Below are 20,240 nucleotides of genomic sequence, written 5' to 3' on the forward strand. Positions count from 1 at the left end.
ACGTACCCAAGAAAAAACGTACCCAGGAGAAAAGGTACCCACATTTCTCGAGGTACGTTTTTCTCTTTTTCTCTTTTAAAGAGGTTCGCTCCTCTCTTTTTGGGTTGCTCTTCTTTGTCACCATGGTCACCCCTTATCTAAAAATAATTGCATTATATATTGATTTAATTTGTAATGCATAATACATACATATAATACAAGTATTGTATATATACATGTAGAGGGTCTGATTTTTTAAAAAGTTTGTTGTAGGTAATTTTGTGCAACGAATGTATAAATTAGATTAGAAATATGTCAAAAAAGGATAATTTAACACCTGTGTATTTAGCTTATATTTTACAGAATTCAAGAAATAATTAACTCCAATTTTTGCCGAATATTAGCTTATTTCATGTTATATCTTATATTTTTTATGTGACCCATACTTTTTTTTTTTTTTACTTTATAAGAGACATTAAATGTATTTCTATTTGTATGCAAACTTTTGGAAAAAGTTGGCATTACTGTTGATAAGCGTCGGAAGCGGAGGGGGGGGGGGGGGGGGGCTTAGCCCTCCCCCCACTTTTTTTTTTCAAATTTAGACCTAACCATTAGGTCTATAACATTAGAGAGGGTCCAGTCCACCCCCGACCCCCACTTTTTCTCGCAGCAAACATAATTTTTCAAAAATTTACCTTGAAAAGACTGAAATATTGAAAAATTTGAGTCATAGGTAAAAAAAAAATTAACTATAGAGTATCGGTATAACAACCCCCCCCCCCCCCCCCCCCACCCCCTCCGGATTAGGGTTTTCATGATTTTGGGAATTAATTTTTTTTTCTGGTCAAGATTTCTGAGGATTAGTCTAGCCTCCCCCCCCCTTTCAATTTGTTTCCGACTCCACTGCCATTATTTTTTCAATTCGCGTTATAATTGGATTACTCCAAAATTTTGTAACAATCTTGACCTTTGCTGTTGTATTCATTATGAACTGGCATTTGAAGCCATCAGTAAAGCAAGGTTTTTTAAACTTTGACTTGCATGGATATTACTTCTATATTAGTCACTTCATGTGTTCAACTTCATATTGTATTGAAATCATAACCACAAAATAGTTCAAACTATAAATATTTGACAATGCTTGATTTTTTCAAAAAATCTATTTTCATGCCGAATTTAAGCAATAATTTCTGAAAAATTATCATTTCTGTTTGATTATGACCCAATATCTCCAAAAAATGACATGTGACATACATGTAGGTCACAAATAAAATAAATCAATGATAATATAGAATTGTTTTTAATACATAATCATACATTAATTAATTAGACAATGAGTTATATACAAATGCAGAGACATTTGCCTGAGCAGTTTAATTAGTCGGCAATGAATCCATCGATATAGGCTACATGAAAGCGTTAAAAGAAATCTAGACATAATAATTTAGTTTGGATTGCAATATAGTTTTAGAGAACTTAATAATAATTATCATAGTTTATTTCCAATTTTGGGCCCAGAGGGCATACAAGATTACAGATATAAGATAGAGATGCCTAAAAGAGAGATTCTACTTGTCATTATAATGAATTAATGACTTACTTTAATAAATTAATATGACTATCTCAAGAAGTCGATAACGCGTTTATCGGTAAATCATATGACATCTATAATTGTTTGTTAATGTCCCTAAAATTGACCAAACTTGTTCCTATTATTTAATTCATATAATATCATCTATCAAATTCATATAACGTTTTATGCAGTAAATTAGTTTTTTATTATGTTTATGATTTTTATAGACTACTTTTTCTAAAAAAAAAAAAAAAAAAAAAAAAAAAGCAAACAAAGCGTACCTGGGTACATTTTCTCTTGGAGAAAACGTACCCTTGGAATTGGGTGCGTTTTCTCCTGGGTACGTTTGCTCTTGGATACATTTTCTCCTGGTACCGCTTGAAGAATGGTCCGAGTTATTCCGAACGCCTGACAACAGATGGATACGTAAACAAGATGGCGGATTAGAGACGATGTCAATATATTTTTCTTAGGAAAAAAATACCCAAGAAAATGTCTCACAGGTAGGATTAAGCTTTTTTGGTTATAAAATTTCGTTTTCCACATTTATACATGGCTTCAAAAATGTAACAGTTGTCATATTTTACGCTATATAACATCTGGTTTAAAAAATATGGGCAGAACTCACCTAACACTGCTATTATGAATTATTCATGGTAATATGTGGAAAAAAAACGATACGAGTTCTGGTTTTAAACTCGCAAAGTTTCTTTTAGTACATACAACAAACAATGGCAGGAGGCCCAGTCCTCTCTCATGGACCTCCTACAGCAGGAGATTCCAGAACAACCGTCAAAGCCAGAGAAGGTATAACTTTATTTTTTTTATATGTTTATGAAACACTCAATCCTCACATGCACTATAATTAAGCTATATATCTAACATGATCGATGCTGTCATAGTGACCAGAGAACTCCAAATTATAAAAATTTCATTATGCATCATTCTTGGTTTGTTTATTTTCATGCTTTTTGTTTTAAATATTCAAAATATAATTTTATAATTATAATGATTTCTTTTTTATTCTTTGGCCAGGACCGACTCGCTGCTTTCCAGTTGCTGGCTACGATGTACATAAAGTACATCCAAATATTCAGAAAGATGGAGCAGTGCTATGACCAGATCGTTCATCCCCAAAAACGCAGAGTTCTTCGTCACGTCTTAGATGGAACGATGGGAAGAATCTTGGAGTTGAAGCATGAAATGGTCAACCTAGAGTTCTCAGAATACCATTACTTTGATGATGTTCTGTCAGATCTGAAACTTACACCTGTAAGTGGTTTTAAAAAATATATATATATGGGATTTGCAAAATCATATTGCTGTTTGCATGAAACAGTTATTCAAAATATCTCTTTTAAAAGAGTCCATGAATTCCAAAATATTCCAATCAATTGATTTTTTTTCTTTTCGTTTTAAAATCTGAAAGTGCAATTTAAAATTAACCTTGTAATTTTAAGACATATTAAGCTCTTTAAGTATACTCAGTATGATTATATCATTGGTTCCATTTCGGTAAGTTGTATCTTTTTTTACTTTAAGAATGATGTTGAAATTCCTATTCCAAAATTCTTCATCAATGAGAGATATGACGTTTTAAAAGAAAGAGAAAAACTTTTGGGGAAAATATTGGCCAAGATTGGTCCCCAAGAAAAAGAAGATGTAAGTATTCTATTCTAGCTATTAGAAGTACAAATTGAATTTTGAAATAACATATTTTTATCATTCAAAAATTGATAAAATATCTACATTAATTAACCTGTTATCACATTTTTCTTGCACTTTCAAAGATCGGTCACTTGTACATTGTTACTATGCATACATGTATATACATATATTTCTTTAAAGCTAGAGTCATTGTATTATTTTATTATACAAAAACACTTCTATATTTTGTGAAGATCAATTTTTCACCAGATAGTTTTGATTTTATATGATTGTGCAATAGCATGCATGTTTATAAATACACCACAATTGTACTTTATTCATTCACCTTTTTATCGATTCACTTTATTTTTCTTTACTCATATATCTTTCTTGCTCCAGCGTTTAGCATTTGTAAGTGTTAAAAAGAGTGCCTGCAGAAAGAATTATTCACATACATTTATCAGAAGCTTTTTAATCTGCTATGGAGAATATCAATTTTTTTTTATTGTTAATGAGTTGAGCTAATATTTTAAATAATTAAATGCAATTTAAAAAAAACATCATTATGGTTATTTTAACCAGCTTTATAAACATTTTATAATCAAGCAGCTTTAACATATTAATCAGAAAATTTCAAATGTCAAGCAGTATAATAACAGTTCTATAGAAAGTGTGCAGCCAACAGTATAACAATACAGTGCATATTGTAATGCTTAAATATATTATAATTACATGAAATTGTCATTAAAGATATTTTCAATGTGTTATGATTAATACATGTAGCATAACTGCTATAATATTGTTTTGCTTGTTAACTGTTTTATTAAGGATGATATATATATAGTGCTCTGATGTATGTACATTGTAGTATAACCACAGGGGCATCGTATCTGCTCTACACTCTATGACATATATATAGAGCGGATACAATGCCCCTGTGGTATAACATATGCTTTGTTTAGTTTCCTTTATTTTTTAAAGAAATATTACTGTGTTATTCATAATTCTATATATGTTTTGAAATACTGATCATTCTAATATATACAGATACATAATGAAATTCTTGTACATTTAACCTTCCTTATAAAAAAGAAAGTTTGTAATGAATTTTAATGAAACTAGTCTTGATTATGTATAGTAAGAGTACTAAGCTAAATTATTATAGTAACTAAATTACATGTAATTGGATAATCATTAAGTTACAAATTTGATGATCGAGTTTCACATCATGATCAATTTATGATATATTTTGGCAGCAGAAGGAAGAACTCAAAATGTCGCTTGAGGATGCCATTAAGATGATTCAAGTTCACGAGCGCGCTCGACAGGGTCGACTCAGAGCCAAGTTCATGAAAGAGATTCGAGAGCAGGAGGAGCGAGACAGACTAGCTCAAACTCGAGGTGCTCCAACCCTTGACCCAGATGTTGCAGCCTGTAGAATTCAGAAGGTACAATCTAGCTGCATCCTGTAAAATACTGTAAGGCCAATTAAGATTAATGTATTGGTTCTCAGGCCCAAAAGCTCAAAGTATAATGAGGCAGGCAAGTGTTTTATTAAAAAAGAAATTTGCAAGATTTGCAAAGGGAAAAAACTCTCTTCTAAGACTATTATATTTCAACAGAAAGTTGAATTGAAAATTGATTATGTTTTGAAAAGATTGATATGACCCATACTGTTTTGTGTGCATGCAATATTAGTTTAGATTATTTGGAAATTTATATAAACCATATGATATAATAATATGTTATAACCATAGCATGTTTCTCCTTCAAACAAATTGTTTAATAAATTCTTGCTTTAATTTTGAAGGTTTGGAAAGGTTTTGCTCAGAGGAGGAGAACCAAAAAAGAGAGAGATGAAGAAATGATCTTCATTGGCATGGTAATTAAATTTATGTTCTGTATAAATCATGAAAATATTCTGTTCAGGTGTATCATTATACATAGTAAAGGAACTGATAGTTATTTTGTATCGGGGATTTTGATGATATATACTTGACGTAATACAACTGTATGTTTTGGTTTATTGAGAGAGAGAGAGAGAGAGAGAGAGAGAGAGAGAGAGAGAGAGAGAGAGAGAGAGAGAATGAGGGAGAACAAGTGAGAAAGATAGTATGAGAAAGAATGAGAGAGAAGAGACAGGGAGGGAGGGAGAGGAAGAGAGAGAGAAGCATTTACAATTACAAATGTATTACCAGGAAGATAAAAAGACCATTTTTGTCCTACACAGGCACCTCCACCCTTACCCACTAGTATTAAGAACACCCCTCAGGCCTTGGCTCTGAAGACTGAGGCCACGAGGCGCATCACACAGGGAAACCATGAGAATGAGTACCAGCAGGCCCTTGGAACAATCAAGGAGAAGATTAAAGAGACTGAGGGCCCAGACATCAAGGAAACCATGATGGATCAGATCAGGCAGTGGTTCATTGAGTGCAGGTAGGTCACACATCTAATGGTAAGATGTTCAATAAGTGCAGTAAAGTCAAACATCTGTTGTATGATGACCATTGAGAACAAGAAGGCCATGTGTGACAATTTACCCTGCTGCAATTTCTGAAGCTAGAAAAAGTTATGAAAATTGATATACTAGTTTATGAATGTTGACGTACGTTCCATTTTGATTTAGCTGCAATAATGTAGCCCTCTCCCGATTTTTTTTTTGGGGAGAGGGCTACAACTCCATAGGATCTCCGTAATGGTGCAAGTGCGGGAGTGATTCACTCCCGCAACGATTTCGTCTCAAATCGTATATAAATGACGATAACATCTGCATTTCTTACCTGAACTCAAATATTGTAGATGTCTATGACATAAATTAATCCAAAAATATCAGGTATAGTCCACATATCGGTTATTTTTCGTGTATGTCAACAACGCAAGTTGAATTTGTCCGCCATGTTTACTGACCTTGACCGGTTTTATTTTGAGACAGCCAATGAGAATTTAGGAGCGGATCTTGAACTGAATATAGGAATTCCCCTATTTTAAACATAATTAACGCGGTAAATATGAATTTTCCATTACATACCATTTCCTTTAATGATGTTTTAGTGATAGAACGAGGTAAGATAAATTATTTACACTGACATTCACGTTATCAAGCCCATCAAAACTCCAAGCGTAAATCCCACAATATTACGCGAGAACTGTCATGGCTGCTGAAGAAGACGACTGGTAAACATGCTGATGTGTTTTATCTGGTTTTGATTTATATACGGTTAGTTTGTTCAACCTGAATTAAAAAATCATTTTATCTAAAGGAAGTCAAATATAAAATCGATCTTTTCAGACCGAAGTCCGTCGCATTAAAAAATTAATTTTGCACCATTACGGAGATCCTATGGAATTGTAGCCCTCTCCAGTAAACATCAGATATAAAAAAATCGGAGAGGGCTACATTATTGCAGCTAATTGTGACTGTGTCTGCTATTTAGCTTTGTTGAATTCTTTACAGAGATGCCCAGGGGAAATTCCCAGAATATCCGGATGAGGATGATGGTGGATCAGCTCTTATCTTCAAGGAGAAGAGTCCGGAGGAATTGGAGGCGGAGCTTAATGACAAGGTAATGCCATCATTGCATGATGAGTATATAATGATATAACGGTCATGTTGAACTTCCTTAATATGTTTGGTTGGTAATGAACATACCAATGAATAAATTAAGATCTCTCCATTCTAAAAACCTGACGGGTTGAAGAGCTATATATACATGTACAGCATATTCTGAAAAAGCCCACTGGCATGGATTTTTTACTGCCAATATTCAATCATTTTAGACAATTTGTGGCAATATAATATATGCATGTTCAATGTGACGGTCTTATAAATTTTGTTATGATATAAAATAAGTCATTTCCCGATAATTGAAAATACCTTCCTACAAAATTGTAATTTATAAGCAAACATGTACATGTGTCTACCAAAGATTTTACATGTGTATAAATTTTGTCATAAATTATATATATACTTTTCTAATTGCTACTGTAGGATGGAGACAAAAAGAAGAAAGACAAGAAGGGAAAGAAAGACAAAAAGGACAAGAAGAAAGACAAGAAAGGAAAGAAGGATAAGAAAGGAAAGAAGGGGAAAGGTGGTGATGATGAGGTAAGTAAATTATACACGTAATGATTAATTGACCAAACTTAAAGTCAACTTTAATTTGTGACAGTTTTATTTTGCAAATAACCTGAGATAAAGTTGGTCGCGACAAATAATTTTCGCAATTAAGCCTTAGTTATCTACAACCGATTGTTATTGCACTCACAGGGAAAGGACCAGTTTGTGGCGAGAAAAATTTGCGATGAATAAAAGTTGGTTTACAGTAATTTTTATTTGGCCCCAAATGTCAAATTTGCCAATTGAATGTAATTTGAATTGGCAATAATACAACTAATAATGAAGTTCTAAGAAATGACTTATAAAGTATGCATGGTACCATTTTGAATTTGTGCACCGAAAGAGGGCAAATATGGGTGAATAAAGTGGAGGAAAATATTATCCTTGATGACTCTCTGTGCATTCTCATTATGAAGTGTAAAATTCCTGTGAGCTTATTAATGATGTAGCTTCATTTGGAAATAAATGTTTTTAATTTAACTAAAAAATTCCTGTAAATACAATTTTCATATAGAATGTCTGGAGAGACTGATTGCCTTAATTTTAATGAATATGATATTATTATTTGGACTCAAGGCTCAATGTTTGTTTTTTGTTCATAGGAAGAAGAGGAAGGTTGGAAGATGGCCGAGTCGAGCTTTGTTCCTTCTATCAACGAAGGAACAGATAAATATAAATCTGTGTGGATGACTCGTGATGAAAAAGACAACTTCTCCCAGAAACACGATGCAGAACTCATCAAAGAGGAAAAACGGAAAGAAGTGGAGGAAGAGATCCGTATCCAAGTGGATGAACTCATGAGAGCAGAACTGAAAAATCTTAAAGCTGTACGTAAATTTACTCTGAGTAAAGATGCTAATTTCAAAACTTCATCTTTAAACTAATAGAGAGGTTGAGATTTCAAACGTGTACGGGTACGTGTATGTGAACTAGGGGAATCACCTAAATTCTTTGCGAATTACGTCATCAGTTTTTGTGACGACATGGTTTCTACACGTTCTCTAAACTTGTAGAGTGTCGTCTACACGTAAGTTCAAACGTGTAGCCTTTTACAACAAATTAAATCTTATTGATGAGTGAATGTGTTCTTGTGATACATTATATAGATTTTTAAACTTCATTTGCATGAAAATTTATAAGAATTTTACCATTTATTTGGAATTAACTAAACAAATTCATGTCACAAAACTGCGTCGATTCACATACACATTTATATCCTACAAGTTAAGAAATCTCAACTGATAAATTACAAAAACGTGTACGTGTAGTTTTAATACACGTACGCGTACCAGTACACATTTTAAATCTCAACCTCTCTATTGATAATTAAATGGCTCGAAAAGCTCATAGTGACAGAATCCTCAAGTGCAATAATGATTTTGCCGTTAAAACATTAATTTTTGTTTTCAGGCTGTAGATAGGGACAAGGGGAAAAAAGGAAAGGGGAAAAAGTCTGGGAAAAAAAAGAAGAAGAAGGGAAAGAAAAGTGGAAAGAAGGGAAAAAAGAAGAAGAAGGAGAAGGATTTGACTCCTGACAGGTAAGGCTGAATTACTAGTACGTGTATTTGTACTATAGATATATCCTATTCCTCACTGTCAAGAATGCATAAACACCCTTATATTCATGTACGTAGCTTACTATAGGCCATTTCAATGAATTCAATTGGTTTCCTTTGTCAATTTCTTTAGGTTTCATCAATAACCAATACCCCTCTCTAGTTTGCTATTCCACATTTTATGAAGGAAATTTTACTTTGCAATCACATGTCTTGATTGAATGTTCAATAGCTGCAAACAGCTAAAACAACTACACAGCTAAACAATTAAACAGCTTGAAGTTAGTGCCTAAAAATTTATATTAATTTGGTCTTTGGAATTTATTAGATAAAGCCTTTACAGTTTCGTTCAGGAGGGAACAAAAAAAAATGAAATTTAGCAAGTTTGATAGATTTACATGATTGAAATATTAAAAAAGATGGGAAAATTTAAGAGAAAAAGTCAGACTCTATAGATAATATCTTGTTTTTGTTTAAATCAAGAATTGTGTGTGTTTGGTTGGTATTCATGAGACATTTTGTACAACAAATTACAGGACAATTGAATCCCTCTATGAGGAGCTAGTGAAGGAGGGCATCATTGTGCGCTGTCCTCAGATCCGACTCTCGGAGTTTGAGGGCGAGTACAGCTACCTGGGGACCACTCTCAGACAGGCAAATATCGAGCCCATGCCCTCATTGAGTGATGTCCGGAGATTAGTGACGGAATTTGGAATATTACCATTAGGTAAGCCAATCATAGTTGATTCCCTATAACTGCTTGGTAGGAAATTCTGGCAGATTTCTTTACACACAATGCTTAAAATACACTACTTCACAATTGTTTTTAACTAGCTATGAGTAAAGTGACAGTTTGATGTAAACAACATGTTTAGTACTAAAGAGAATGATTTTGATGCATTTAACTTAAATTATGACGCACACAATGAATATATAATTATTTTCTACTGAAAGTGATTTAACTCAGTTTCCTTTCATTTGAAAAAAAAAATTTACCCTTAAGAGTTAGGTTTATTTATTCAATTGTGTTTCAGAGAGCAAAAAAACATCAAATTCAGTAGAAGACAACTTATCCTATTTGTAGCATAATTGAATTAAGCATAATCATTTAAGGTCAAAATCTAGTAAATAAAAGGAGCCTACATTTTTGTAAAAGTAAAGATATAAATTCTTTTAATAATGCTTCATAACAATAGCTGAATTTGTTTGATAGATACATTGATTGATTTAAGTGATATTTATGCAAAACACGTACAGTACACCCAATCACCAAATCTGATGCGTATGAATACAGTTTCAACAATTCCTCAAAGTTACAGCATGCCTGGCTCTCCTTGGCAACTTCAATCAGATCAAGACCTGATATCTTATATCAACGCTGATAAACATTTCATTGATGCAAATATTTGTTAACTGTAAAAACGAATTCAATTTATTAAATTCTTATTATACCAAAGGTTATGTTCATCAAATAATAGAATGAAATTGTGAAACTGGAATTCATAGGGTTGTGCACTATTTTTGTCAGCATAAATCAGCTGTTTCAATTGCTATTTCGTTAATTGTGCATTGCTCGTAAAATAAGGCGGAGATTTTGAAAAATAAATCAAAATTGCGGAAAGGGAATAAGGGTAGAAAACATAAATATAAGCATCAAATCAGTATTGTATAAAAGATGAGGTGTCAAAACTGTGAAAACAATTAAATTTTCATAACATGCTAGCTTATGGGTACATTTCTCAGTTTGTGTGCATTCACCATTGCAGTTACATCCCCAAAACATTCTACTTTCCTATATTTCGGTGTGTTCACTTGAGCCCTCCGCTCCGTTCGCACTCACTATTCACAAAGCGTTCACCATGTGCTCATATTCAAAAGGGAAAGTCAAAAGATTCAGAGACTGTATGAGACCACATCTTTCATAAATAAAACAAATACTCAATGCTTAATTAATATTAGCAAAAGAAAGAAAAGAATATTGAATTTCTTTAAATAAGCCTTTATTAATCATTCAGATTGTGAGCTACTTGTTCAAATTGAACAGCTGGTACATTGCCATTACGCATACCAAATCTTCTACGTCTCCACTACAAGAAAAAAAATAAGTGATAATAAAGATCATGTTTTTGATATTTTTTATTCAATAGAGATCTAAACAATTTAAACATGGGAAAAACAGTACTTTTTTCATGTGTTTGTGTTGATAAAAAAATACATTTCTTTTCAAGAAATATGTTTACCTTATTCTGTGCAAAAAATGAAATTGCTTACCCAGCGTACACTCCCAAACAATATTGGGGGGAGAAAGACTACAAACAGGATGAGTATAGTTATCTGAATCCATTCCTGTCCTCCTGAACCATCTAAGTCAGTCCCAGCATGTACAGTTTCATTGCTAAATCCTGGAACTGGTGTGCTGCCATTTCCCAACCCATTGCTGAATCCTGGGGTATTGCTACCTCTTGAGCCATTGTAATGGCCATAAACAACTAATCCATCTATAGGCATTTCTGCAAAAAAGTTTACTTTAACTTTATTAAACATTATTGAATGTAGTACATGTAATATAACATCATGGATTTTTTTCCTTTATGCACTGAACACAAAAAAGTAATCTGTTTGAAAACATGTTTAAAAAGTTTATGGAATCTGTACATTCATTCGCAAACACAAAATTCAAACTAAGGCATGTTCAGCTGATTTGGAGCCTATGAGCGTGCGCTAAAAATTACCTAGTATTTATGGAACACAAAATTTGGTGATGGAGCACTCAGGATTGTCTTTCTCAGAAAGATTTCTGCAATCAGATAACATGCAAAATTAAATTTTGATTATAATTATTTTAAAATATATATTAATTCTTTAGATTCCTTATTTTGATATTCTCTAACATCACTTCACCACTATTTTGTCCACATTTCATCCTGATTGTAATTGCATATTAAATTTATTAATAAATGGAAAATTGTTCACCAAATATTTAGGAGGGTAAGGGGGTCCTGACCCTCTTGACTCCCCCACCCCTAGATTCAAGCATGTTACTCACTGACCAAATTTGAAATGGAGCTATAATATGCAACTCATCATAGTAAGATGGGTGTGTATAATCTAATCTTTAAGCAATGATGATGTACTAACTTTATATCTGCATATTTTTATTAAGGCTTGCTGTTCTTTCATTAGAACAATTTACAAGGACTCAGAAGTATGAACCAAATCTTTCCAATACATAAATAATGATTGATTCTTCATGTACTACCTGATTTACGCCGATTTTAAACACCCTCGTGGAATAGAATTTAATTGACGCGTGCGCAAGACTATAACGGAACATCCGGCGTATATATTTTCAGAGCTAATTAAATTCCGGCACCGGGACTTTAAATTTTTAACATGTTTTGACATGTATATTCTTCAACATAAATCACATTGCATAATATAGTATTTGATGAAAAAACTTAATTTTTTTTTTCTTGATTAATTTTTATTTAAACTGAGAACATTACTAATAAGAGTCCTATGGGCCACATCTCTCACCTGAGCAACAATAACCATAACTCTGATCAAATCAGCTTTATGGTATCAAGTACAAAATATCTCGACAATGTTGTTAATAAAGATCTTCAAAAAAATTTTCCACATATTCTTATGTAAATATTTTGAAAAATTTCATCACAACCTCAACCCCCAACCCCCCTCTGTGGCCCCTCCCTACACCCAGGGATCATGATTTGTACAAACTTGAATCTACTCTACCTATGGATTCTTCCACACATGTTTCAGCTTTTTGGGGAAAATATATATTTTTTTAGAAAAAAGATATTTAAAAATTTTACTCTTAATTACTATTGACTCCTATGTAAAAATTCAATGTATATTTTTCTCACTCATTAAGGATCCCAGGCAGTCCATGAACAAGCCCCTCTCACAAAGTCTATCCTCCTGGCCGGTCCTCGGGGGACAGGGAAGAAGATGCTAGTCCAGGCAGTCTGTAACGAGGTGGGGGCCAACATGTTTGACCTGACGGCAGCCAATATAGCCGGCAAATACCCCGGAAAAGACGGCCTTAAAATGCTCATTCATCTGGTTTTTAAGGTATTTTCATTTTTGTGTGCTGTCATTTGTTGTGAAAATCTCTAAAAAAAAAAAAAAAAAGGTCATTAATGAACAATACATCAGAATTTAACAATTGTTTTAAACGTTATAATTTTAATGTTTTTGAAATTGAATTTTTTTTTAAAATTTTATTTCAGGTTGGTCGAGAATTACAACCCTCTGTCATTTACATAGGTGACTGCGAAAGAATGTTTAAAAAGAAAATTCCTAAAACAGATCCAGTAAGTCTAAATTATATTTTAAATTTTATTTTAATAAACTAAGAATGTTTAAACCCTGAAGAATTTTTTTATAAAACTCATTTTTTTTCATGAACTAATTGTTAAAAGTTTTTGAAACCTTACTTTTCTTTCAAATTCCAGACTGATCCCAAAAGGTTGAAGAAGGAACTACCCAAAGCCATGAAGGGTGTGAAGTCGGATGACCGGTTGTTACTGGTGGGGACGTCTCGCTGTCCATTTGACGGGGAGATGAAGCCTCTCTGTAGTCTGTATCAGAGGATCATCCTCATCCCCAGACCCGACTATGCTTCCAGACACTGTAAGTTTCAAAATTTATAATAAAGGAAAGAATAAATGAATGTTACTAGTAGGCTCATAAATCTTTCAAGTTTTTGAAAACTTGTTCGCAAACTATATGCTCCCCTGCACTGTTCAATCAATAAGAAATCAATAATCTAGCTCAGTACTTCCACACACGCGGGTTTTAAATCTTTTCATGTTTGAAGTTGATCTGCCAGTTTTACGTCCTGGGGTAGGAAAAAATCAATTTTGTCAATGTACCTAGCACATTCCAAATTATGTAGCAGTATGAAATCAATATTGTGGAGTAGCTTGTTTTGGTATGAAATGGTCATGTAATTTTGCTCTGAATAACTATCAGCCATTAACTGAATTAATTGGTTTTGAACTGTGCAGGCTCTGATGACTTGTGAAAATAACGGATTTGGTGAGGTATTTACAACCAATTATATGGATATTTGTTTGGTTTTTTTATTAAAGAGGGGTATAGGATGGCTATGTTGAGTTGAGTTTAGAAATCATGAACGAAGTTTTGATACAACAGTAAACCTGTATGCCATATGCAGCTTGTGGAAGAAGGATTGGCACGATTGACAAATAATTCATTCATATTAAAAGAACATTGTCTGAAATTTGCAGTTATGAGTTTTTCAATAAATTACCTGCACATGGTTCAAACACCCGAGACCACATAAAGACTTCAGAGTTATCTATCTTGCATATTGAGTATATACAATGCATGTGATAGCAAAGTTCAGCAGTCAGCGAGCTTCATTCCCTTGCTCAAACAGTCATGTATTATATTGTTGGGAAGGTATATAAGGCAATAATTCAGGTTTACAAGCACTCTTACACATGTCAAATATTCCTCATTTCATTTATAAAATATATTTACTACATGGCTTTTATAGCTCGAGTACCAGAATATATGCCCTAATTAATCCTTGGAGAATTGTGTCACTTACATTTATAATGCTAAGCATACACTATCTACATGTATAGCTGACCAGTACATACATGTATTTGATTTGATTATGTATAAATAATTTATTTATTGTATTTAGCTTAATACAGGATTATAAAACATTAAAAAAAAAAAAAAAACAAATATTGCAGTGTTATGGAGGAGGTTGATTCTGAAGAACAATGGAGTAATCACCAACACACTGGACGTGAGTTCTCTGTCCAAAGTCACCGACGGTTACACGCCGGGGCACATGCTGACCGCCATCACCCAGGTTCTAACGGAGAGGAGGATCCAAACCCTTTCCAAGAAGCCGCTGCAGTCGGTGGAGTTCATTGCACCCCTGGCCAGGATTGACCCCATCTACAAAGAGGAGGAGGAGGCATTTAAGGTTGGCTACCTCTTGCCATTTTAAATAAAATAAAGGAATTTACTTATTAATTACATAATTATAATACCCAATTTATTGACTCAGTTTATTGTGTTAATCAGGTTGAGACCAATAGCCCAAATAGATCATATACATGTAATAGCCCATTTGAGACATAATATCAGAAATGGAAAATAAATTTAAAGTGCAAAAAATAAAATAATTTTTTTCCCCCAATCTGTTAATTATAAGAATCTCTGCAGTTTGTCCACAGGATTCAGGATTGCATTATACTGTTAACAATTTATTATAACTCAAAAAGTCAGTACATTCCACATCCATTGAACTGCACACAACGACTTATGTTGACATGCTACTTGCCATGCTTACCCTTGGGTACTTACTTGTGAAAAAATCTTAATACAACAAATTGAATTCTATTTCTCGTCAGTTTCATTTGTCAACTTAATATAGGCGTTAGATGTTGATATTTGCGGGTAATAAATTATCTTGTACTTACACATAAACTGCTGGGAAAAAAATACTTGCCACATGGCGGTGATAAAAATTCTAGGAAACAAATTAATTTTCCTAAATTCAGGGATTTCTTACCACATTAGGCCTACCTTATTGTAAACTTTTGGCGTACCTCGGTTGGTTTCCATACCTAGATGTCGACAACATCCGAAATTTATCGAAGACCAACGGTGGCATGGCATCTCAGTACAAATATGTTTCGGCACCCATTTAATAAGTCATTTCGTCACTAAGATTTTTCTGTTCCAAGACGTATCGACACAAAACAATTACCTTTCCCTACATGTGTTTTTAAAAGATTAATATTTGATTTTGATTTGATTTACCAGCTAAGACCTAATTAATCTTATCTGCCCAATGTATCATTAATTCATACACTGGTGTCAGGCGCGTGTACATATACATAGCAGATCCGTTGTATTTTGAGCAGGGGACAACACCATAGTTTGTCATTTGGAGTGCTAGAATTAAAGACATTTTTGAAACAGAACAATATAGCTAATGAAGTCAGAACACACGAGTAGTATATACAAATTCAGACATTGTGTAAAGCTGTCCAACAGTTATAGCATGGCTGCTGAACGGTACGTGAGGGAGACATGGTAGTTGACATTTTTTTTTCCTGCTCGGATGGATTTTTTTAAACAAGCGTATTTTTTTTTTGTGGCCCGTAAATTGCATTTTTTACTATGGTATGTATGCATTGTATACGTAGCTCCCAGGTCGTCCATTTTGTTCAAGACCGAGAGCTACAGACATGCAGCTACAATGTACATGTTGACATGTTATTCTAGTAGTTGTCACTCAGTATTTCATGTATAATGTTAAGTCCAAGAAAATATCAAAGCGTCATACAAGCTGCAGCGAAGCATGCAAATAATTTAATTCAATCATTTAAGTATAGACATTTTATAAAAAATATTCTAATATGTTTTTCACAAGTTTTATTTGACATTTACAGGGTTGGTATGCAAAGACTCCTCTGGGCAAAAAGCGCGCCAAAGCAGCCCAAGCAGACGATGATGATGGCGGTGGCGGAAAAGGAGGAAAAGGCGGGAAAGGCAAAAAAGGAAAGAAGAAGGGAGGAAAGAAGAAGAAGAAATAAACAGTGATGCATTTTTGGAGAAAATCCGTTCTGATGACTGTGATAAATGTATTGTGTGGTTTCAGAAATTGTTTTGTAAAGCAATGAAACAAAAACCTTAAGTAATACACATGTCACTACTTAAGTGAAATAAAGGAAATATTTCTGAATTTATACACTAAGTCTTGTGAATATATCATGAATTTGAGTTTATTGTTACAGTAATAAACTTTAAAACGATTTGCTACATATTGTTTGCTTCTTAGTTTTCTGGGGGTTTATTTATACTGTTTTAATTTCATTAAAAAAAAAAAAAAACTACAAGTATAAACATTATGCGTTGTCACTGAAAGAAATCAAAATACTGAGGTACAGACGGAGGTTGATTTTATTATTTATTTCAAAATTCATTTTAGAATCAAAGATACATGTTCATAATTCGTTTGGCAAGCAGTTTCTTTATTTGAATAATTACGCACATATTTTTTCTTGAATGAATTATCAAGCCTTTTGGACAAGAATGTCTAGCTTTTCACTTAAAACCTAATTTGAACCATGTTATGTAATATTTAAAGATACAATTGACACCGTCAAACTCTGCGGTGCATTATGTGTCAGTAATTGAAATATTTCTGAAAAATTATGTCCAAGCAATCTTGAACTCTGGCGTAGGAATACACGTACATACGACTATAAAAAATATCTAAATTGTTTGTTCAAATAAAAAAGAATGACTGTATTCAAAGTATTTATGAATACGTTTCCTTGAAAAACAATGCTTTTAAATACATGACATGGAATTTATCGATTATTTTCAAGTACTTAACAATACTAAGTTGTCAGCGGTGATGATTTGTGCGTAGGACCTAACACAGTTTCACCTCCGGTTTGTGAAGATAACTGCATAGGTGGGTTGATTAAAATCAACTCCTAGCAAGTTAGCAAGCTCTTATAACTTACGCTCCCACATTACATGATGATAATGCTACACATGAATGATAGGAAGAGTATGTAAAAAAGAGTAATATTGTTTAATTCAACACAAAGTAACTAAGTAAAGGGGCATTATGATAATAATTTTCTAGATTTTTGTCCCTTGACTTTTGTATTTGAATGCTACACATTTCTTAAAATTCTATGAATTCAGTGGTTTGAGGGGAATTGCGCCGATAATTAAACTGTCCAGTGTTGTAATCAGTGATAAACTAAAGCGGAGTTCAAAGGGGCGAAGCATACCATGGCCAGAACAATAATAAAAGTGGAAATTAATTATTGCTAATAAGCACATCTACACACAATGTCCTTCTTATACCTAAAATTATTTATTTGGTTTAAAATCTAAAGAGAAATTACACCGACAGTTAAAAAACTACACCGACAGTTAAAAAACAGGACTGGCAGAAAAGTCAAAACATTATTATATTCCCTTTAGTTTTTTGTGTTGGTGATAGTTTATACGTGTACTAAATGTATACTGTAAAAACTGTCATAATTTAGTCATAACAAATTGATATATTTATCTTTTTTATGAAATCTCAAAAGTACGCTCTAGCCTTCTTGCCTAAAAAAGCAATTATTAAATAACATGGTGACTGTTCAGGGTTACAAAATTCAGTTATACAACCGATGTTAGCAACATATAGGCCAGAGCAGACCTGGAACAACCGTTAATGATACAACGCCGCTAAATGAGAAAAATATCATAAAGCGTTGCAATTGCAACGCCTAATGCTACAAAATATTGCATTAATAATTGACAGCGGCAACGGTTTATGATATATCGCCGCTTAATGATAAAACTGTATCATTTATAGGCGGCACAAATGCACAGTAGACCTAACGCTTAATGAAACAAGATCAACCGCTAATGCTACAAACTTTTTTATCATTAAGCGTTGCAGTTGCACCCTTTAATGATTAAAAGTTTAAAATTGAAACGTGTTATTTTTATATAAAATAACACAATTTCATTTTCCTATGTTTGCTCAGCATTAGTAATATGTAATTTTTACTGTAACAACTACCTGCATCAATGAAGAAACATGATAAAGACAAACGGACATACAGACAGCCTGGAAGATAGATAGATAGATAGATAGATAGATAAATCATTAAAGTAGTATGAGTTCTAGAACAGAAATTACTAAAATCTGCTTTGTCATTGGCATATTATTATAATTAATATTACGATGATTAATGCACGAATAAATATTTTTGAGGATTGACAACTTTGGAGGCATTGAAGCTCGCCTTATTATAGAAAATCAATTAAATCACTAAATTTTTTTTAGACTGAGACAACTGTAAAGTAAAGGGAAAAAAGCTGACTGGGATATTCTAGGTGAACGCAGGATTGAGTTGAACTTCTCTAAAAAAATAAAATTTTTAGCATGTTTCTATAAATTGTTAAATGAGAACATTTTGGAAGAGTTATATTAAAATTCGAAACTAAGTTAAATGCAACATAATAAATAGAGAGTCTATTTCATACTTGTAAAATTATCCGGATTAAAGTTAAGTTATTATACGGTCTCCTTGTTTTATATCCTTGAATCATTGCTGGGTGGAAAATCTCAAATGTCCAAAGAAACAATTCTTTCATTATTAAAGAAATAAAGAATACTTTTGATGTCATAGGATGATCACAATTTAAAGTTCATTTAAATTACAAAATCCAATATATTTTTCTTAAATTAAAGTTTCATGCAAAAATCTGAGACTGAGACCAATACATATTGATTAGACTGTGTCGTAGTGGCATATCAATATACAGAACAACACGAACTAAGGATCTAATTTAATAAGTAGAATTGGAGATTGAAAAATGACCAACAGAAAAAGAGGGAAGGGTAAACCTTGACTTACTGGCAAAAAAAAATTAAAAAAAATATTTCTTGCTTTTGTGTTAAAATTTTTATTTTTAATGTTTCATTACATAAATACTTTAAATGAACACAGTTGGGTAAATCAAAATGTCCGCAAAAGTTCAGCAACCTCGACACAATGAAAAAAAATATGAAAAATTAACAAAAATAGTAAGTACAGATTTAGTTTTATAATTTGCATAATAGGTAAATTACATGAACATGCATTCCCCAATAATTTCCAAATGAATGCTAGGTTGATCATTCAGAGAAACAGTGGTTCAAAGTTTCATATTTGATATACTTTTTGGTTGAATTTGATATACCCTACTTTATATTTTAGTTCAACACATTCAAAACAAAATTACATTTATTATTCTAAAGTTGAAAACACATAATTGTAAAGGATTTTGTCAAAAGAAGCTTGTATTTTCACATCTCCTTTGCGATTTTCTTTAGGTTGAGACAAAAAATGGAAGAAGCAAGTGTTTTGTTTTAGAATTTGTTTCCTCAAAGTTTTGATTTAGACTCCATGTAATCTTCTTTCGGTCTTTTTAATGTAGCCGCTGCAAAAGAGAAGAGAAAAAACTTATGTTTATTCCACTTATATTAGAAATTTTCATCTATTTTTTTTTCTACGGGGAACAAATCTTGAAACCATTTATAACATCAGATTTATCTTTCTTGTTTATATTGTACATAATATTATACAAAAGTCATTATAACAAACTTCTAATTTTAATTTCAGTGAATTGGCACAATATTCAACTTGGAGAAAGAGTTTGCATATGTTGTAATTCAGGACTATTGTTGATGAATTTCATTGATTTCTCTCGAATATAAGAACCAATTGAAGAACTTGAAATGTTTAATACTGTCAATCATCATTTGTTATCAAGTTCTGTAATC

At 32.6% G+C, this 20,240-nt stretch overlaps 1 protein-coding gene and 2 long non-coding RNA genes across 4 annotated transcripts in view; 1 reads left to right on the forward strand and 2 right to left on the reverse strand.

Annotated features, from left to right (window-relative positions):
* Positions 1-1,930: 1,930 nt before the first annotated feature.
* Positions 1,931-16,708, forward strand: LOC128159994 (dynein regulatory complex protein 11-like). Of its 2 annotated transcripts, none has more exons than XM_052823234.1 (17): positions 1,931-2,055; positions 2,269-2,359; positions 2,588-2,824; positions 3,095-3,214; positions 4,456-4,647; positions 5,010-5,081; positions 5,430-5,638; positions 6,657-6,765; positions 7,191-7,307; positions 7,922-8,146; positions 8,730-8,857; positions 9,412-9,602; positions 12,771-12,970; positions 13,129-13,212; positions 13,354-13,531; positions 14,629-14,867; positions 16,345-16,708. In XM_052823234.1, exons 1-17 carry the CDS (start codon positions 2,045-2,047, stop codon positions 16,486-16,488), a joined length of 2,547 nt encoding a protein of 848 aa, XP_052679194.1. In that variant the 5' UTR covers positions 1,931-2,044; the 3' UTR covers positions 16,489-16,708. The 2 variants fall into 2 exon arrangements, with proteins under 2 accessions (XP_052679194.1, XP_052679195.1); XM_052823235.1 differs by having other exon boundaries at positions 4,459-4,647.
* On the reverse strand, positions 10,592-12,733 carry LOC128159995 (uncharacterized). The gene is made up of 4 exons (XR_008240223.1): positions 12,135-12,733; positions 11,608-11,672; positions 11,147-11,385; positions 10,592-10,962 (listed from the first exon to the last, which is right to left on the reverse strand). It is a non-coding gene; the product is annotated as an uncharacterized LOC128159995 (long non-coding RNA).
* Positions 16,709-19,366: 2,658 nt separating the features above from the next.
* Positions 19,367-20,240, reverse strand: part of LOC128160184 (uncharacterized) — a 6,864-nt gene continuing 5,990 nt past the window's right edge. The window contains exon 3 of the long non-coding RNA XR_008240249.1: positions 19,367-19,897. This is a non-coding gene — a long non-coding RNA (uncharacterized LOC128160184). The remainder of the gene's footprint in view (positions 19,898-20,240) is intronic.

This window comes from Crassostrea angulata, chromosome 8, assembly GCF_025612915.1.
Source record: "Crassostrea angulata isolate pt1a10 chromosome 8, ASM2561291v2, whole genome shotgun sequence".
NCBI lineage: Eukaryota > Metazoa > Mollusca > Bivalvia > Ostreida > Ostreidae > Magallana > Magallana angulata.